The sequence below is a fragment of the Chelonoidis abingdonii genome, chromosome 3 (assembly GCF_003597395.2).
Source record: "Chelonoidis abingdonii isolate Lonesome George chromosome 3, CheloAbing_2.0, whole genome shotgun sequence".
Classification (NCBI taxonomy): Eukaryota; Metazoa; Chordata; order Testudines; family Testudinidae; genus Chelonoidis; species Chelonoidis abingdonii.
In genome coordinates, this window is record NC_133771.1 from 67789719 (window position 1) to 67806072 (window position 16354).

General features: G+C 42.5%; 1 protein-coding gene and 1 long non-coding RNA gene across 2 annotated transcripts in view; one reads left to right on the forward strand and one right to left on the reverse strand.

Moving 5' to 3' along the window:
- The window catches only part of LOC142046563 (uncharacterized), a 133536-nt gene that overhangs the window by 112139 nt on the left and 5043 nt on the right, over positions 1 to 16354 (forward strand). The gene's annotated exons all lie outside the window — the stretch shown is intronic.
- SNAP91 (synaptosome associated protein 91) overlaps positions 1 to 16354 on the reverse strand; it is a 166022-nt gene that overhangs the window by 30450 nt on the left and 119218 nt on the right. The window contains exons 17-22 of the mRNA XM_032806065.2: positions 7913 to 8020; positions 7073 to 7330; positions 6770 to 6847; positions 6519 to 6590; positions 5911 to 5994; positions 4799 to 4882 (exon numbers count right to left, since the gene is read on the reverse strand). Of these exons, the coding sequence (XP_032661956.1) occupies positions 4799 to 4882; positions 5911 to 5994; positions 6519 to 6590; positions 6770 to 6847; positions 7073 to 7330; positions 7913 to 8020 (684 nt within the window). The remainder of the gene's footprint in view (positions 1 to 4798; positions 4883 to 5910; positions 5995 to 6518; positions 6591 to 6769; positions 6848 to 7072; positions 7331 to 7912; positions 8021 to 16354) is intronic.

Genomic DNA, 16354 nt, shown 5'->3' on the forward strand with positions numbered 1-16354 from the left:
TCAAGCGATCGGTGTGCGTGTTGTTGGTGCCTGACAGGTGGAAAGCCTTCAGGGAGATGTTGTGGGCTATACAAAACTCCCACAGGCTGAGGGCTTCCTGACAGAGGGCCAAGGACCTTGTCCCATCTTGCCTGTTGATGTAAAACATCGCAGCGGTGTTGTCTGTTAGTACTCTGGCCACCTTGCAGCGTAGCTGTGAGCTGAATGTCATGCAGGCTAACGGTATTGTCCTGAGTTCCCTGACATTTATGTGAAGGGATAGCTCTCCAGTGGACCACAAGCCTTGCGTCTGTGAGGTCCCTATGGGTGCCCCCCAGCTCAAGTCGGACACGTCGGACACTATGTCCAGTGACGGGGTGGAGTCGCAGAAGGGAATTCCCTGGAGCATATTGGCCAGGCAGGACCACCACTGTAGCGAGGCTATCACCTGCGCCAGTACCGAAAGGACTTTGTCCAATCTGTTCTTGGCCTAGGAGAACTGAGGCCAATCAGAGCTGGAGGGGCCTCATACGAAGCCTGGCATGGTAGACCACGTACATGCATGCTGCCATGTGGCCCAGGAGCTATAGGCATGCCCTGGCCGTGGTAACGGGAAACTCTGTGACCGAGGCTATAAGCCCCTTCAGGGTCCAGAACCTGTCCATGGGAAGGTGGGCTGTGGCCTTGGAGGCATCCAGGAAAACACCTATGAATTCTATGCTCTGCACCAGGACCAGTGTTGACTTGGCCTCATTTACTAGGAGACCTAGTTTGCCACACATGGTCAAGAGCAGGTTCACGTAGTTGTGTACCTGTGACCACGAGCTGCCCTTGAGCAGCCAGTCATCAAGGTAGGGGAATATCTGTGCTCCTTGGCGTCTGAGGTAGGTCGCCTCTACCGCCATACACTTCGTGAACACACTGGGTGCAGTGAACAGGTCAAAGGGGAGAACTGTAAATTGATAGTAGTCCTGTCCTACTAGGAAGCAGAAGAAGCGTCCTGAAGGATATGGAAGTAAGCGTCCTGAAGATCCAGGGCCGCATACCAATCGTCAGAGTCCAAAGAAGATATGATACATGCCAGAGAGACCATGCAAAACTGCTGTTTTGCCATGAACCAATTAAGGCCTCGCAGATCCAGGATGGGTCTGAGCCCCACTTTTGCCTTGGGGATCAGGAATGGGAGTCAACCCCTTTCCCCCAGAATGCTCATGGAACCTTCTCCACAGTTCCCAGGCTGAGGAGCTAACCCACTTCCTGCTGCAACAGGGGTAAATGCGTGGGTCCTTGGACAGCAGGTGGGAGGGAGGAGGGAGGGCAGGCAGGTGTGAGGCACATTGTAGCGTATAACCCTGGGAAATGGTGCTGAGGATTCATTGGTCCGATGTTATTCGGGACCATTTCACAAGGAACACAGACAAGTGGTTGCTGAAAACTAACTATTGCTGGGAGGGTCCTTTCAGGGGTCACCGGGGTACCCTCCCACAACCAGTCAAAGCTGTTTCTTGCCCTGCTGCTTGCCTTTGGAGGGCCCAGGCTGTGGGGTAGAGCAAGACTGTCTCTGAGGCTGCCTCTTCTGAGCTTTGGAACTCTTGCAGACGGGCTTGTATCTTGGCTGGGGCACAGGGAGAGAGGTTTGCGCCTTAGGCTTTTCCTTGGGCGGGATGTAGACCCTGAGGGTTTGAAGGGTGGTACATGAGCCCTTCATGCCGTGGAGCCTCACCTCTGTTTGTTCCGTGAACAGGTTCTTGCCGTCAAAGGGAAGATCCTGCATCACAGACTGTGCCTCCGTGGAGAGCCCAGATAGCAGTAACCACAATGCCCTGTGCATGGACACTACCGAGGCCATGGATCGAGCAGCAGTGTTAGCTGCATCCTACGTAGTCTTCCAAGCGGTCTTTGCGACAGCAGCACCCTCCTCCACCAGCGACTTGAATTCCTTCCTTTCGTGCTCCGGAAGGGAGGGCTTGAATTTTGGCTGTGACCCCCACAGGTTAAACTCATATCGACTGAAGAGGGCCTGGTGGTTGGCTACCTGGAGCTGGAAGCTGGCGGACGAATAAAGCTTTCTGCCAAATGAATCCAGTCATTTGGAGTCTTTATTCTTGGGTGTGGGTCCTGATTAGTCTTGTCTTTCCCTAAAGTTCACAGATTCCACCACTAGGCAGTTGGGAGCTGGGTGAGTATAGAGGTATTCATGTCCCTTCATGGGTATGAAGTATTTGGGCTCTGCCTTTTTTGATACTGGGGCCAGGAAGGACCGTGTTTGCCAGAGGGCACTGGAGATGTTGGCCACCCCTTCATGGAGCAGGAGGGCCACTCTGCCTGGTGCTGAGGATGACAACACATTAAACAGCGAGTCCGAGGGTCCCTCCATCTCTTCAGCTTGGAGATGGAGACTGGATGCTACTTGCTTTAGCAGCTCCTGATGAGCCCTGAGTCCTCCTGTGGTACGTATGGGGGCAGAGCAGCGGTCTTGTCCTCTGGTGCAGGGGAAGGGGCTGGTACCAGGCTCTGCACAGCAGCAGGTGCCATGGGGTCCACCCCTTGATCTGACTCCTCTTGCAGTGCTGAGGAGCCATGACCCACCGATCTATCCCTCAGAGGTCTGGATAATGCAACTGACGGAGTCTCTGATGCTCCCGCTATCGACCGAGGGCTTTGCTGGGCGTGCACGGGAGGCCAGGTGGTCCACTGGCACCACTGGCTTTGCCACAGGAGTCCCTACCATTGACTCTGGTGTGGCACTGGTGGAAGCAGCAGTTCGGGTTGGCCTGCCTGAAGCATAGGGCACTGCGTGTGGGTCGAGGTCGGGGTTACCAATGACTTGTCGGTGCCATGTGAGCGATATGCGCAGTGGTACCCAGCATAGCGTCTGCCACGGGACCAGGACTCAGACGTCCAGGAACAGTACCGCCTCAAGTGGCTACTCCTCGAGACGCTTTGACACCTGGATCCATGACGATGCGGAGCTGGTGATCCCCACCAGGAGTGGTGGACGTGGTGCCTCAACGCATGAAAGCTGGAGCATGACCAGCGACAGCATCCGTGCCGGAAGCGGCTCCTGTAGCTGTGCCGAGAGTGGGAGCATCTATGGCATTGGTGCCTGTTCCACCAATACTCTGTACTTGGCATAGAGTGGTGCCTAGAACTGTGCTCTGACAGCACCCTACCAGACAACCTGGAGGGCAACGAGAGTGGAGGCTGGGGGCTGTGTCCTGACAAGTCACTGGGCAACGAGCAGCCTTGAAAGTGGTCTCCTAATCGAGATCTGCATCAGGTCAGCATCAGCTGATGAGACCCCCAGCAGCGGCTTGCCTCTAGAGCTGGGTCCAGGTGCTGGCGGTGCCCCGGGCACCTGCAGGGTCATATCATCTTCGGCCACCTGCAGGCCTCCAGTGTCAAAGGCATATGGACTTCAGCCAGAGAGGTCTGAGTCGACGCAATCGGGCTGCTTCACTAGACCTGAGTCAGAGCTCTAGAGCCTGGAGGTGGGGGAGGGGACTGAGGCTGCCCAAGGTGGGTCTAGCCTCCCCTATGCCTTCTCTCTACGCTTCTGCGACGACGAAGCCTTCTTCTGCTTTTTCGATGCAGCGCAGTGCTGGCCCCGGAATGTGCCGAGGGATTGTCACACGCCGAAGACAAAGTACCTGGTGCCAATTCCACTCAGCGCACTGCGGTAGGGACCAGTGCCAACTCCATGAGAAGTGCTCGAAGACTAATGTCTCTCTTTTTGTCCTGGGTTTGATTTTACAGTGCTCACTGATGTGGGATTCGCCCAGGCAGCGGAGACAGTCGGTGTGCAGGTCACTCCTGGGAATTTAACGCCTGCAAGACTCGCACGATTTAAACCCTGGGGCCCAGGCATGCCCTGGCCCGAAAAATAACTAACTAAACTAGAACTTTTATGAACTAACTGATACAGGTACTACTGAACAATGAATGAGATTTGAGATGAGCTGCAGCAAGTAGATCCAATGCACCGTCACTGGCAGCAAGAAGGAACTGGGTGGCGGGGGAAGTGCACAGTTCCCCTTATAGCGTGCTATAGCGGCACCACTGCATGGGTCACAGCAGTGCTCCCCCTACAGGTACTGCTGAGGGAAAAACTTCTGTCACCGGTGCACGCGGCGAGCACGCACACCTACTGTGGAATATACATGAGCAAGCACTCAAACAACATTATCTGAATATTTTCAGAAATTAAATAAACTACAAATGGTGATACTTCCATTTGTTAAAGAAAGCTTGTACAGCTGTGAAGATACAGGACAAGTGTTTAGCATGGAGAGGTTAGTTTAATAACTGACAAGCAGTTACACCCCAAAGTTATCAAAATTGTAACTAGTCTAGAGCAAGTTTACTTCTATAATCAACTCTTGTTTCCTGGAACTAAAGTTATCCTGTTTACTTACATAGCAACACAAATATGCATGGGACCATACAGTAGATATAATACCTATTTCCAACCCTGAAGTAAAACCTAAAGGAAGAACCAACAGGAGGAGATTAGGAGAAATAAGGAGAGGGAAGTAGGGTCAGGAAAAGGGAAGAATAAGAGCATGAGAACAATATGATCATGCAGTCACTTAGGAGATGTATCATGAAAGTAGTAAGATGTGTTATACACAGCTTTATTTAAGCTACTTAATGTTTAATACTACGAAATCTTTGCTGCTGTCCAACAACATTTATAGTTTACTCCACTACAAAACGAAGGTTCATTTTGAAATAAAATAGGAGTGTGACTAAAAAAATCCAAAAAACCCACCCTTCCATAATGAAGTACATACATTTTATTTAAATTAATATTTATTACCAGCCAGTAAGTCTGCAGAAGCTGAGGAACTAGAAGCTGTCTGGGTTGCAGGTTGGAGTTCAGAAGCACTACTTCCAAAAGCATCTACAGGGTAAATTCCACAATGCAGCAAGAAAGGTAAAAAAAAGTTGAACATAAATACTCTGATTCATCATTGCTATGTAAAGAATGCATGAATAGCAGTAGTATGACAACTTCATTCACCAGGTAGAATTACAGAATGAGGAGCAAACATGTTTGGGAACCTCAGACAGAATTGCAGAAAAAAAGTGGTTTTGATTGCATATAGTCAAGGTGGAGAAATAAGGCAATGAGCCAACACTAAGAGATATTTTCATATGAGAAATAGTGATTTTTTTGACCAACATTTTGCCTGTGAGGTTTTTCCAATAGGAGACCCCAACTATATTTACAGTATGTTATTCTCGACTTGAGTTAAGCCACTTACACAGATCCACATAACGGATTAAATAAAAGGCAATGATAACTCCAGCTAAAAGTATAGCGCTGAAAGTGCTCTTTAACAACCTACAAGCCTGTTATTTTAGTTGACTGTTTCACTGAAGTTTAGAAATAGCTTCATAATACATGAAACAGAAATTCTGTTGTGTTGGCCTGTACAGTCTTATAAAAGTTAGGACAGGCATAGCCAACTCTTAACTTCCACCATTTCAGATCAATTCAATATAATCTAGTAAAATTCACATTTACCAATTTGTTTTAGTTTATATACCAATTCCAGTTGCTTACAGAAGTTGAGCTGCTCAGAAAAACATCAACAGAAAATATACAGCTACATATAATGTACTTAGAGTGAAAACTCAAATACTTGATCAAGAAAGACAACTCATCCACTGAATATAGATGATAGAATGGTGAATACAATTAGGATGGATGATGGAATAGAAGTGTTGCAACCATTTATTTGCAGTTTAAGTTTTAGTGAGTTTTTGGATAGGAAGACTTCAATACATACAAAGTTGTTCAGCTGCAACACTGCATGAGCTAAACTGTGAAAAGAGGAAATTGCAACTGCCAACACGAAAACAGTGTAAATGTATCTGAAATGAAATGATTTAACTTGCAAGTGGTGAGGAAGGAGAAATACCCACCACCAAATAGGTCAATCACACCTGAAGAATCCACTTTTGCTGGAGAGGCAGCGGGTAGAGAAGATGGTGCTGCAAATGCATCCACTGCAGTAGACATATGACAGACAATATTTAGTATCAGCAAGTTAATAGCAATGATAACTAAATATTTTGAAATCCACACTTAGACTCCACCAGTTAGCACTACAGGACATGTACATTAGTTGAGATTCCAAATCTACAACACCCCAATCAGAAAGGATGTGAAGTTTTGCATATATTAGTTTTTAAAAACTGTTCATGAAGATGACAGCTTTGTTGTGCACAGTGTAGCACTTATTTTCTGAAAAATTAAGGCTATACATACATGTCATCTACCACCAGTATAGATAACTTCAGTGGAGCTGGCAAAATAAATCTGAAGTTTTATTTTTAAGACCTATTTGACTATTGTGACCATTAGAAAATATTCTTCAGGAATAACATGCACTACAATTTATCACTGAAACATTTGAGGTATTATAGATTGAGAATCCCCTTTCAAATCCCTAAACAAGCATAAATCAATAATTTATTTTTACTTGGGAAAGGACTGAAAATCTGTAGTGTCCTGTGAAACAAGCACTCACCAGATAAGAGATCAGCAGTGAGAGAACTCTCAGGCACAGGAGAAGTTCCCTGTGGTGGAGATGAAAAAGTATCTTCCAGAAGTAAAAGAAAAACCAAGTAGAAGTAGTAAGTACTGTGTTTAAAATCAAAGTCAGCTTATGCTGTAAGTTTCAAATGAGAGGGCATTTAAAAGGAAAAAAAAACAACAACCAACAACAACAACAAAAAACCAACCCCACTACATTGTGGGAAAGGATCTTTTTATCTTTACCTGTACCAAACAGGTCTATGCTAGGAGTAGCATCTGGTTTAGGCACTGCGGGAGCATCAGGAGCAGACTCAAATAAATCTAAGACCAAGAATATACACATCTAACTCATTTTGGAAGACAGGACTGAAAGCAATAACTTTTCAGTTTTGCACATCGTATTTGGAGAATTTTAAAAGACTGGATCTTTGTCTGTAAAGAACCTTCTAATATACAGTATACGTGCAATAATGATAGTGTATGCTGTACATTTATTTGACAAACCAGAGTTCAATCCACCAGAATCAAAGACTTAAAAACAATTACCACCAAAGATATCTAGAGCAGGAGGAGCTGAAGTGGTGGTAGTGGTGGTGGCAGATGTGGTGGCTGTGGTGGTAGTGGTAGTTGCTGTAGCAGTAGTAGCAGTGGCAGCAGTGGCAGCTGGAGAAGGAGTAGTTGTGGGAGCTGGAGTAGCTGCACTAGTAGGGGTAACTACAGGAACACTGGTCTCAGTTGGCTTCATAGCAAAGAGGTCCAGCTCAGGAGCAGCCTCTGCACTACCTTCAGATGGGGCAAATGGGTCTTGTAAAAAGGAAAGCAGAGAATATATATATATATATATATATAGGATCAGTAAGGGAGGAAGTTAGCAAAAATCAAGCATAACTATGGGTAACATACATACACAGCAGATATACACAATGACTAGGCTATTGACTTCTCTGTAACATCTATCCTACTGATCTGGGAAAGCTATTCAGTATTTTATAAAAGTGGAAAGTTTGGGGAATGAATGTAAAGTTGTTTTTTTATTTTTTTTGAAAGGTTTGTTAGGCAAGATTGAAATGCAGCAGATGAAGTTAACAGAAGATAACAGGTCAGTCTCCAAAACATTAACAGGATATTAAACTTGTTGCTGCTTACAAACACTCAGCATTGTCAAAATTATTCAGTAGTGCTACTGAATAAATGTACGGAGAAAGGATACTCGCTTTGACAGAAGACACATGCAGTTATGTGAAGAATGCTCTTCTGTCTCAAAGTTCTATGTTTTTGATCAACTACCTACTAAGTACTAAGGAAAAAAAGGTTGACTGATATTTCAGAAAAAACACACTGCCATGTAGTTTAACACACACAAGAGACTGATGACATAAAACCCACCATTTCCTGAACATGCATCAAGAGCTGCTGCTACAGCGGTTGGGGTAGCTGGTGCTGCTGCCCCTTCAGGTGCCGCAGGGGCTTCTCCAGGAGAAGCTGCAAAGGCATCTTGAGTGCAATTTTTTAAAACAGAAATTAAAAAGATAAAGAGAAGAAAAATATAGTAAAAGAACCAAGTTAAATTGCATAGGAAGATTCCCTTATACAACTGAATTTGTATTAGTACTTTTACTGATGCAAGATAAATCATGCATTATAATTTCTAAATCTCCCCCCGCCCCAACCCAATTCAGCGTATTTATTTTAGATGAGACTACATATTAATACTTTGAGGTGCTAGGTAAGAGTCATATGAACATGTTAAGAGCAACAGGATTCTCATTGTATAAGGGTTCTGAGCAGCATGTTTATGTAATATGAGAAGTTAACTAAAGCATGTAAAAAGTTTGGCAGTAAACTGATGCCAATTAAGATATTAAACTTTCATGTTCAGTCAAATAACCTCAATGTCTGTCTGAATAATAATTTATCATGTAACTTTTAGTTTCCTGAATATTTTGAGGAGCTAAAAGCTAGTGCTGTGAACTAGAATGTGCAGTTCTCTCTTATTGCATTACTGGCAGCATTTTATTGACTAGAATTTGTGAAGCCCATTTATAGCGAAACTTCATTTGTGAGATACCTGTCAGTTATGTGGATATCTTGAGAAGTGGAATTTTAATTAAGTATCGTAAAAAAAACCAGACCAGTGAATGAAAATGCAATCATTCTTCGTGATTAACCGAAATAGTTTAAAATATTTCTAATTCCTGAAAGGTGCTGCACTAAAAATTTAGCAGTTTAAAATTTTTTTTGTAGCCTCGTCTTATAAAAACCATCCCAGGAACTGCAGTGTTTTCCATGAGTATTGATGCTCACTGGGTTCCCCAGATGGAAACACTCCTTTGCACTTTTCTAAAACCCATCTATTTCTCCATATATTGCAACTCAGCAGTCTAAATTCAGACTTTATCCATGTACCCATTTGATAATGTAACTTTTAATATTAGTCTTATAATTTTCCACATCAATCTTTATTAAATCAATAAGGCCCTATAAAATAATTTGTTAGAACACATTAGCAGGTCTTGGGGATTTGCATGAAAAGATTCACTATAAAAAGGTTTCACAGACCTTCAGACAAATTAACCATCTTTCTAAAAAAAAAAAAAAAAAAAAAAAAAAAAAAAAAAAAAAAAAAAAAAAAAAAAAAAAAAAAAAAAAAAAAAAAGGTTCACTCATCTTGCTTTTGACAGAGCAAGAAAGTTCATCTTAACATACAGTGCAGTAAAAGACAACAAACCCATCTCCTCTAATTTGATGTCAGTGTTCCCTTGAGACTAAACATTTAAAAATTGACCCAACCATTAAATTTGGGTGATAGTTGAGCAATAGTTTTTTGCCTTTTTTAAACAAGTGCTAACATTATAGTATTTCAAGCTTTGAAACCATAATAGTAATATGTTCCCAGCATTATACAACTAGGCCTGAATTGGGTAAGTTAGACACATAATGTTAAATCTTACTACCACATGTAGTGTTTACTATCATGGAGTAGTCCTAAAGCAACAATTCATTGGGACTTCTCACATAAGCAAGCTCAGTGCACAATTGCATTTTCATGATCAGGTGCTAAAGTGTGGTGCATAACACCTTCAGCTACCTAAAGCATTTCCATGTCCTAAATGTCCAATGTTGCTCAGGAGATAGAAAGGAATGAGGGAAAAATAGTGAACTGCAAAGTTCCTGTTAGAAACAAATGCTGCAACCGCATTGCCAAGCCAGCATGAGAAAGCTTTACATGCTGTAACAAGTTTCAATTTGAATGAAAATGCCCATTTAAAAAACAAATTTTATGCCAACTTAAAAAAAAAGCTCAACGACATGCATCTGAACTTCAGCAAAACTAGATGAAAGTTGATATTTTAATTCTATCAGACCAAATAAAAAGCGAGAACTAAGAGCAACAGGAGAAAGAGCCTGCCAATAAGCAGTTTCTCATTATTGCATTTGAAATTTAAATGTATTTAATTTACAAGAATTCACAATGGCAAAACTGAATGGCAGATGTTCAAACAGTAAAATGTATAATCAGTCAAAAACTCTACATTATTGCAGAAATACTACACACTGGCACATGATTTAGAAGAATGGGAAAATCTGATCAGTTGAACAAAGAATTGGACTAAAAGCTTTTTTGAATTTGGGTACTTCCAACTATAATTGCTTCTGAAGATCAGTACGTGAGTGACTTTTTGCCTACATCACCAGCTTCTGAATCAGTGGAGAGTTTCATCTGGAATACAATCTCTGGTATTACTCCTGAAGAGAAACACTTCCAATATACTAGATAAAGTAGACATACTCTGGAATACTTTGAGTAAATACTGTTTTTAGATAAGTTCGTTCTGATAATATAGTGTATTACAGTAATAAAAACCCTTGTGGGATTGCAAGAAAGCCCATTAGGATTACTTGGAATAATAATTAGTTATGTGCTGAGACCACGTAAGCAATGGTATAAAAACTTACTCATGTTAAGATGTAAAATACCATCTTTGAAATGTAACAGCTAAAGAACTCTAGCAGGGTTAACACTCTTTCCCCTCCCCCCCCCACAAAAAAAAAAAAAAAAAAAAACTCAAAAGGGGAGTGGCAGGCTCTGAGTATGGCAAACGTTTTCCGCTCTGGTTTCTTACTTAGCTGGGACCTACAATAGGTTTTCAATTTATAAACAGTGCTCTAGCTAGCTATACTACAATTTTCATAACTTTCTAAAGTGCTCAGACTATCTACTATACAAAGACTTACAATAGCGAATTAATATTATAATGGCTCTACAATCCTGACAGTTTCTGAAAGTTTTCAGTTGATCAGAATGAGCCACAAAGAATGCCTTTAAAAACTTGAGACTAAAATAAAAAACTTACCTTAGCAACAGTCCCCATAATATATGATTTACCTTAAGTATTTCAGCACAAGATTTTAAAACAAAAATAAACTTGCATAAGTTTTGCTACAAACTTTGAAAGGCATGTAAAGTTGAGTCATGAAAAAAACTGTACCTCACACACAGAATGATAATGGAAACATTCACAAGCCTAGCTTAATTTTCACTATACTGCATGTGGTATGTTCTTTTCAAATTTCATCCATCTTGGATCATAAAATAGTCTAGTTATTTTCTCTTTCTAATCCTGTAGTACTGGCACAATACTGCTCTCTCTGAATTCATCGTGTAAAATTTAAGATTAATGACATTTCTACTCAATTTTTTACACTCTCACTTTAAAAAAAAAAAAATCACAAAATCAAAGTTTTGGTTCTATAGACCAGAGGCAGGCACCTATGGCATGCGTGCCAACGGTGGCACATGAGCTGATTTTCAGTGGCACTCACATTGCCCGGGTCTTGGCCACCGGTCTAGGAGGCTCTGCATTTTAATTTAATTTTAAATGAAGCTTCTTAAACATTTTACAAACCTTATTTACTTTACACACAATAATAGTTTAGTTATATATTATAGATTTATAGAAAGAGACCTTCTAAAAACTGTTAATATTACTGGCATGCGAAATCTTAAATTGGAGTGAATAAATGAAGACTCAGCACACCACTTCTGAAAGTTTGCCAACCCCTGCTATAGACTAATGTAAAATAAATGGGTACATGATCCCTGGTTACGTCTGCAATGAGAAAAATAACTGCATTACTTAAAAAGAAAAAAAAAAAAAAAACACAATCTGAATGAAACATACATTTTTGAAACCCTTAAATTAAGAATACACAATTTGCAACTATTGAGATAATTTTAACATCTACATAAACATATTTAAGTTAGATCTGCATATTGCTTTAGGAAAAAGTATTTGTTTTCAATACAACACATCTTTCTTCTGTGGAGTTCTGCAGTAAGATAATTATGCTTCCTTACCTAGAGACCATTGAAATGAGAGACCATTGAAAAATATTTTGTCTACAAATTCATAATTCCAAACTGTACATGCCATGTTATGTGGCCACAGGACCCATAAATGACAAAATATTTCATACATGCACTGAGACATACTGGATAGGGTTGCCAACCCGCCCGCACTGGCCAGGAGTCTACCGGAATCGGCATCAATCTCCTGGTGGCCATTGAAAACAATCCGGCAGATTTTAATAGCTACTAAAAGTCTGGTTGCTAGTGCAGTGGGGCCAGGGCAGGCTCCCTACCTGCTCTGGCTCTGCGTTGCTCCCAGAAGCAACCAGCATGTCTGAATCCTAGGCACAGGGGCGGTCAGGGGATCTCCGTGAGCTGCCCCCTCTTCGTGCACCTGACTCCGCAGCTCCCACTGGCCGGAAGCCACAGCCAATGGGAGCTGAGGAGGTGGTGCCTGCATGCAGAGCCACCTGGCTGCCCTGAGCCTAGGAGTCGGACATCCCAGTCGCTTCCAGGAGCTGCCCAAAGCAAGCATAGCTTGGTCAGACCCCACTCCCCAGCCCCTTGCCTCTTATCCCCACAGCACCCAAACTCTCCCAGAGCCCGAACCCCAAACCCTCTCCTGTACCCCCAATCCCTGCCTCAGCTTGGTGAAAGTGAGTGAGGGTGGGGATCAATGAGTGATGGAGGAAGCGGGGATGGACTAAGCAGGGGTTGGGGCCTTGGCGCAGGGCAGGGCAAGAATGTTCAGATTTCTGCTATTAGAAAGTTGGCAACCCTAGTACTGAAGCACAATTTTCTTATGAACTCACTGTCAAACAACTCCACTCTACTAAATGAAAGTCAGTGAAGAAAGGGTGGAAGATCTGTACACAAAACTACTTTTAAATGCCAGTAACTTCGCTTTCTTCATGTAATCTCTCAGCATAGATACTATGCCTCCTCACCAAAAATAAGAATGCTAAGAAATATTAAAATAAGCAACTTCAGTAGCTCATAAACCCAAGAAATGTTCATTAAAGCATTATGAGAGCTACAGCGAGTGAAGAACATTTAAATCAGCATTAGTTTGAGACAAACCGTTGACAAGTGAATCATAATGAATCTTTGTAATTGGAACAGTTTGTAAGAAGGATATATTGGACAATATTATCTCAGAAGATTCTTGGCAAGTTTCTTTTCTGTTATATTAGAGAATAGGGAAAGTCATGTAATTTTCATCCCTCAACTAAAAAACCAAAAATAACCAGTTACTCATGCATTTTTAAAAGCAATAGCCTTAGTGAAGCAACCTTGCTTCAAGTTTCTTGTCCCTTAAACAGCCCTTCAGCCATTATGTTTTGGAGAAAACTAATTCAAGTGAACATAAGACTCCAACAAAATACAGAGATATGCAATATATTCCAAGATCTTTCCCCATCAGTTTTCTTAATAAATTTGATGCATTCTACTGCAATCCATTTGGCCACCTATTACTCAAAAGTATAGAAGCTAGGTTCTCTGGAAAACAAGGTAAGACATTGTTAAAGTTTAGCCTAGTTAATAAGCTACCTCCCAAATAAGTTATTCTGAGATCTCATTGAACCCAGAAGCCTAGCTTCTTTTTAGAACAAGGCAATATTGATTAATCCTCACCTTAAAGAAACACAATGGACAACCACTTCGTGTTTCTGAATAATAAACTGATCGGGTAGCAATTCAAGTGGAGCGTAAGTATAGTTTGAATCTCTTCAGTGCAAGTTTCAGTACCCATAAAGCTAAACTCCTGATCTCTAGACTAGTAAGGTTAGTACACTTCTCTCTTTTTTTATAAAAAAAAAAAAAAAAAAAAAAATTAGTGACATATCAACTACTGCATTGCACCACATTTGTGTTTTCCTCCTATGCCGAAACAGAGCTTCTGCCACTGCATCCACCCTTTTCTTCTTTCTGCCTTCCTAGTCCTTTTTTCTTTAGTGTCTTTATTTCTGCTCTAGACTATTTCTCTGGCTTCTGCCCCATCACACACACACATCACAAGAGAGAATAGCTAAGAACTGGTGAACTTTGAGAAGTTAACTTAGTGGAATCATTGTAACATCTTCCCTCTCCAGCATACAGGTCAACAAATAACTTCTTAAGATAAGCATCAATGCAGTTAGCATCATTCAAAATATATGAATGATCACCCCTGCCCTGAAGAATTTAAAATCTAAAATCTGCTAATGTGAACACAAAGGGACAAAAAAATTGAAGGACAGAAGAAAATAAGAGCTGGAAGAGTTGGACTAAGGCAGTGGTCCCCAAACTTCGTCTGGCAAGCACCAGACAAGCCACGGAGGACCGTGGCGGTGGTCGAGCATTTGCCGAAATTCCGCCAACAGGCGGCAACGTCAATAGGCGTCGCCGCCGAAATGCAACACCATCCAGAGACGTCGCTGCTGAAACACCACTGAAAATTGATAGCATTTCGGCGACGACGCCTCTGGATGATGCAGCTTGTCGGTGACATTTCGGCGGATGCTCGTCTGCTGGCCAGTATGTGAGCTAACTTAGATGCCCTGCAGGCACTGTGTTGGGGACCCCTGGCCTAAGGGATTGGTGAGGGGAAACAGATTTCAGTTATAGATCACTGGGCTGTGTTTGACCCTGTCAAACAGATAGTTAAGGGTTAATGTCTCTTACCTGTAAAGGGTTAAGCAGCTCAGTAAACCTGGCTGACACCTTACCAGAGGACCAATAGGGGGACAAGATACTTTCAAATCTTGGTGGAGGGAAGTCTTTTGTTTGTGCTCTTTGTTTTGGGGGTTGTTTGCTCTTGGGACTAAGAGGGACCAGATGTACATCCAGGCTCTCCAAATCTTTCTGAATCAGTCTCTCATGTTTCAAACTTCTAAGTAACAGCCAGGCAAGGCGTGTTAGTCTAACTTTTGTTTTCTCAACTTGTAAATGTCCCTTTTTTTGCTGAGGATTTTACCTCTGTTTGCTAGAACTTTGAACCTAAGACTAGAGGGGGTTCCTCTGGGCTATATGAATCTGATTACCCTGTAAAGTATTTTCCATCCTGACTTTACAGAGATGATTTCTACTTTTCTTTCTTTAATTGAAAGCTTTCTTTTTAAGAACCTGATTGATTTTTCCTTGTTTTAAGATCTAAGGGGATTGGATCTGGAGTCACCAGGGATTGGTGAGGGGAAAGGAGAGAGAATGGTTAATTTCTCCTTGTTTTAAGATCCAAGGGATTTGGATCTGTGTTCTCCAGGGAACTGGGAAGTTCCTCAAGGCAATCCAGGGAGGGGAAAGTTTTGGGGGGGGGACAGAGAATGCTCCAGACACTGGAGTTCTGGATGGTGGCAGTGTACCAGATCTAAGCTAGTAATTAATCTTAGAAGTGTCCATGCAGGTCCCCACATCTGTACCCTAAAATTCAGAGTGGAGAAGGAATTTTGACAGACCCAGATGAGTAGTAATCAAAAGTTACTAACTAATAGTCATTTGGTGCCTTTTGCAGAAGGTTTTAATCTGAGTCTGGTGCTTAGCAGATACATCTTTACTATACAAGAGTCATTTAAACTTATGTTTCTTGTGGGCAGCTTCAGGAGAAAGGCAAAGACCAATAGACCCCGAAGGAGACTAAATCAGGGGTTCTCAAATGTCATTGCACTGTGACCCCCTTGTGACAACAAAAATTACTACAGGACCCCAGAAGTGGGGACTGAAGCTGGAGCCCATCCAAGCCCCATGACCCGGGGGGAAGAGTGGGGAGAGAAAACAAAGCCAAAGCCCCACTGCCCCAGGCTAGGGGATCAAAGCCGAAGCCCAAGGGCTTCAGCCCCAGGTAGGGGGCCTATAACTTTAGCCTCGCCGTCCAGGGCTGAAGCCCTCAGGCTTGGGCTTTGCTTCTGGACCCTAGCAAGTCTAAACCAGCCTTGGCAACCCCATTAAAATGGGACTGTGACCCACTCTGGGGTCCCAACCCACAATTTGAGAACCGCTGGACCAAACTATCCTTTCTTCCCTATATCTAATGGTCCATCAGATCAAAGCACGTTAGTAGGCAGGTGTAATGAAATCTGCAATGCTGCTGCCTATATGGCATCTCATCTATGGATGCTTAGAATATTGCAGACTTGTGTCAATTCAGTGACTCATGAAAGATAACTTTTCCACGAAAATTCAAAACTCTCAGAATCAGAGGACTAGAATGGTGAGAGTTAGATATACCTCCTAAGAGCTTTTGTGAACAGGGGCTGCTAACAGGGAGTTTTGGCAGGGAGTTTGGAAGGGGAGTGGGAAGGAGGGAAGGTACACTTACCATTCTTTAAAACCTTTAAACTAAATTATAATCAAAAACTTCTTGATTTAAAACAAAAACCCTTTCATTAACCTAGGCAGCTGTAGGAGAAAATGCAGGCAGAAGCCCAGCAGCAGAGTGGGGGCTATCCTGTTTATTGTGCTTCGTGTAGCATGTATAATTATCTGCCCTGTGGGCAGGTGGT